Genomic DNA, 2,965 nt, shown 5'->3' on the forward strand with positions numbered 1-2,965 from the left:
AGAGGAGGAGAGGGAGGAACAGGAGGAGAGGGAGAGAGAGAGAGAGAGGGAGAGAGGAGGAGAGGGAGAGAGAGAGGAGAGGGAGAGAGAGAGAGGAGAGGGAGAGAGAGAGAGGAGGAGAGGGAGAGAGAGAGAGAGGGCGGAGGTACACAGGTTGACCAGGCACACTGGGACAGTGAGACAATGGAGGGACAGGACAGGACAGGAGGGGACAGGACAGGACAGGAGGGGACAGGAGAGGACAGGGGAGGACAGACAGGTGGGTGAATCTGTGTGAACAAACTCCAGTCTGCACCTTTGAGACGGGCGCTAACCCTTACTGCATCTCTCCACCAGAGGGAGCCCTCCTCACATGTCCATGGTAGTGAAGGATGGATGGGGGGGGGGGGGGGGGGTGGAAGTGGGGGGGGGGGGGGTCTTACAAATACAAAATCAACAACCAAAAAAAAATCTAAAATGTGAAACAAGTCTTTTTTTTTGTTGTTGTTCTTTTTCTTTTTAATATTGAGGCGGTTTCCGTGACAACAAGGCGTAGTCGGATGAGAGTTCAGTTGCAGTGCATCGAGAGAGAGAGAGAGAGAGAGAGAGAGAGAGAGAGAGAGAGAGAGAGAGAGAGAGAGACGGTCTGAGACCAGATGACCGGTTGGATTGTATTGCCTGGAGATGATCTCCTGTGTCACACACACACACACACACACACACACACACACACACACACACACACACACTCTTCGGGCCCCCCTGCTCCCCAAACAGAGAGACAGGGAGACAGAGAGAGGCAGATGTGAAGAGGGGGAGTAAGACATGGGCTGGGGGGGAGGGGGGGGGGTTGAACAGTTGAACAGCGTTGATTCCTGTAGCGTCGTACCGTCTCCATAGTCTCAGTGTGATTCGCCGAGCAGTAGAGGAGGAGGTCTCTCTCTGTTCTGGATGGGGTTTGTAGGGGCGGAGTAGTGTGTGTGTGTGTGTGTGTGTGTGCGTGTGAAAAGCCCTGATGGGTGTGGCTGTAGCCTCCTCCTCTTCCTCCTCCTCTTCCTCCTCCTCTGTCCGTCCGTCCGTCCGCCGTGCAGCCGTCCTTCACGCCCGCGAGGCGGAGGCTAGCTCGTAGAACAGCACGTAGCCGTCGCTGCTGCGGACTTGGCTGGACGACATTGGCGTTACTCTGCGAGAGAGGAGGAGGAGGAGGAGGAGGAGGAGGAGGAGGGAGGAGGAGGGAGGAGGAGGAGGAGGAGGGACGAGATTTTTATTTATTTCACAACAATCCCTTGTACTGTCTCTCCAGCAAAAAAAAAAACGTTTTCACAACGACTGCCAGTGGCCCCTGGCCTGAGCTAAATTACGCCTCCTGCTAGAACCGGTGAATTGATGATTCACTTCCTTACTCAAATATATTGATTGTGTAAGTCGCTTTGGAATAAGGCGTCTGCTAAAATGCCAAAAATGTAAATGTAAATGTAAATGTCAAAGGCTTTACACAGACACACAATACAAACATACTGTACAACAGTGCTGCACACGCAGCATTATGTGTGAGAATCATAAGAACACTTCATACGTTGTGTCTCTGTGGTTCCGCTGCAATGTGTGTAACGACACAAAGACACGGCGGCTAGGTTTGGCTAAGCCAGGAGATCTGACAGGGGTGCAACAGATAGGAGAGGAGATACTGGAATATTGCGTGGGTTTCATACTGTGCAATTAAAGACGGGGGGGGGGAGAAAGGGAGAGAGAGAGAGAGAGAGAGAGAGAGGGAGAGAGAGAGAGAGACAGAGAGAGAGAGAGAGGGAGAGAGAGGGAGTGGGAGAGAGAGAGAGAGAGAGAGAGAGAGAGGGAGTGGGAGAGAGAGAGAGAGAGAGACAGAGAGAGAGAGAGAGAGAGGGAGAGAGAGGGAGTGGGAAAGAGAGAGAGAGAGAGAGAGACAGAGAGAGAGAGACAGAGAGAGAGAGAGAGACAGAGAGAGAGAGGGAGAGAGAGAGAGAGGGGGAGAGAGAGAGAGAGAGACAGAGAGAGAGAGAGACAGAGAGAGAGAGAGGGAGAGAGAGAGAGAGAGGGAGAGAGAGAGAGAGACAGAGAGAGAGAGAGGGAGAGAGAGGGAGTGGGAGAGAGAAAGACAGTGAAAGAGAGAGAGAGAGAGGGAGTGGGAGAGAGAAAGACAGTGAAAGAGAGAGAGAGAGGGAGAGAGAGAGAGAGGGAGAGAGAGAGAGGGAGTGGGAGAGAGAAAGACAGCGAAAGAGAGAGAAAGGGAGAGAGAGAGCGAGAGGGAGTGGGAGAGAGAAAGACAGTGAAAGAGAGACAGTGGGACAGAGAAAGAGAGGTAGAGAAAGAGAGGGGGAGGTAGAGAGGAGAGGAGAGGGGGAGGTAGATGGAAGGAACTGAGCTAAGAAGAAGAAACAACTGAACAGAAACAGAAATCGGAGGACGGGCTCATTGTGACATCATGGAATCATGGTATCAAACACACAATACAGGTCCTCATTCCAGTCCATGCATTATAACCATTGTGATGCCATAATGGAATGGAATGAGGAATTCTTCTCATAACGTTCCATGCGTTTAAAACGAGCCCCCCCCCTGTCCTCCGATTCCTTCCTCCGCCAGCCTCTCCTGGGTTAAGTGCTTCCTTAAGAGTCCTGGTGGGGGGGGGGGGTTAGGGGGGGGGACAGAGGTGGGGGGACACCCACCTGGAGTCGTTGAAGGTGTACCATTCCCCCGAGGTGGGGTTGCGACAGTAAGCTGTGTAGTGGCCGCCCATCGTGGTGCCTGAGTGGTTGGACACAGCGTACAGGTTGTAGACTGCGTCGACTGAGAAGAGAGAGGGAGGAGGGAGGAGGAGGAGGAGGAAGGGGTTAAAGAGAGAGAGAGAGAGAGAGAGAGAGAGAAAGGGATCAGTACAGTGTGTTTATCGTGCTATATACCAGGGGAGGCTGGTGGAGGTTGAAATCAGAGGACAGGGGGGGGGGGCTCG

At 53.1% G+C, this 2,965-nt stretch overlaps 1 protein-coding gene across 1 annotated transcript in view; it reads right to left on the reverse strand.

Annotated features, from left to right (window-relative positions):
* Positions 1–1,077: 1,077 nt before the first annotated feature.
* Positions 1,078–2,965, reverse strand: part of LOC308172769 (ubiquitin carboxyl-terminal hydrolase 2-like) — a gene marked incomplete at both ends in the record, with an annotated part of 44,589 nt that continues 42,701 nt past the window's right edge. Inside the window, 2 exons of the mRNA XM_080547719.1 lie at positions 1,078–1,162; positions 2,682–2,802. Coding sequence (XP_080403845.1) covers positions 1,078–1,162; positions 2,682–2,802 — 206 coding nt within the window. The remainder of the gene's footprint in view (positions 1,163–2,681; positions 2,803–2,965) is intronic.

Source organism: Nansenia antarctica (genome assembly GCF_963989245.1).
Source record: "Nansenia antarctica genome assembly, chromosome: 17".
NCBI classification, from domain to species: Eukaryota; Metazoa; Chordata; class Actinopteri; order Argentiniformes; family Microstomatidae; genus Nansenia; species Nansenia antarctica.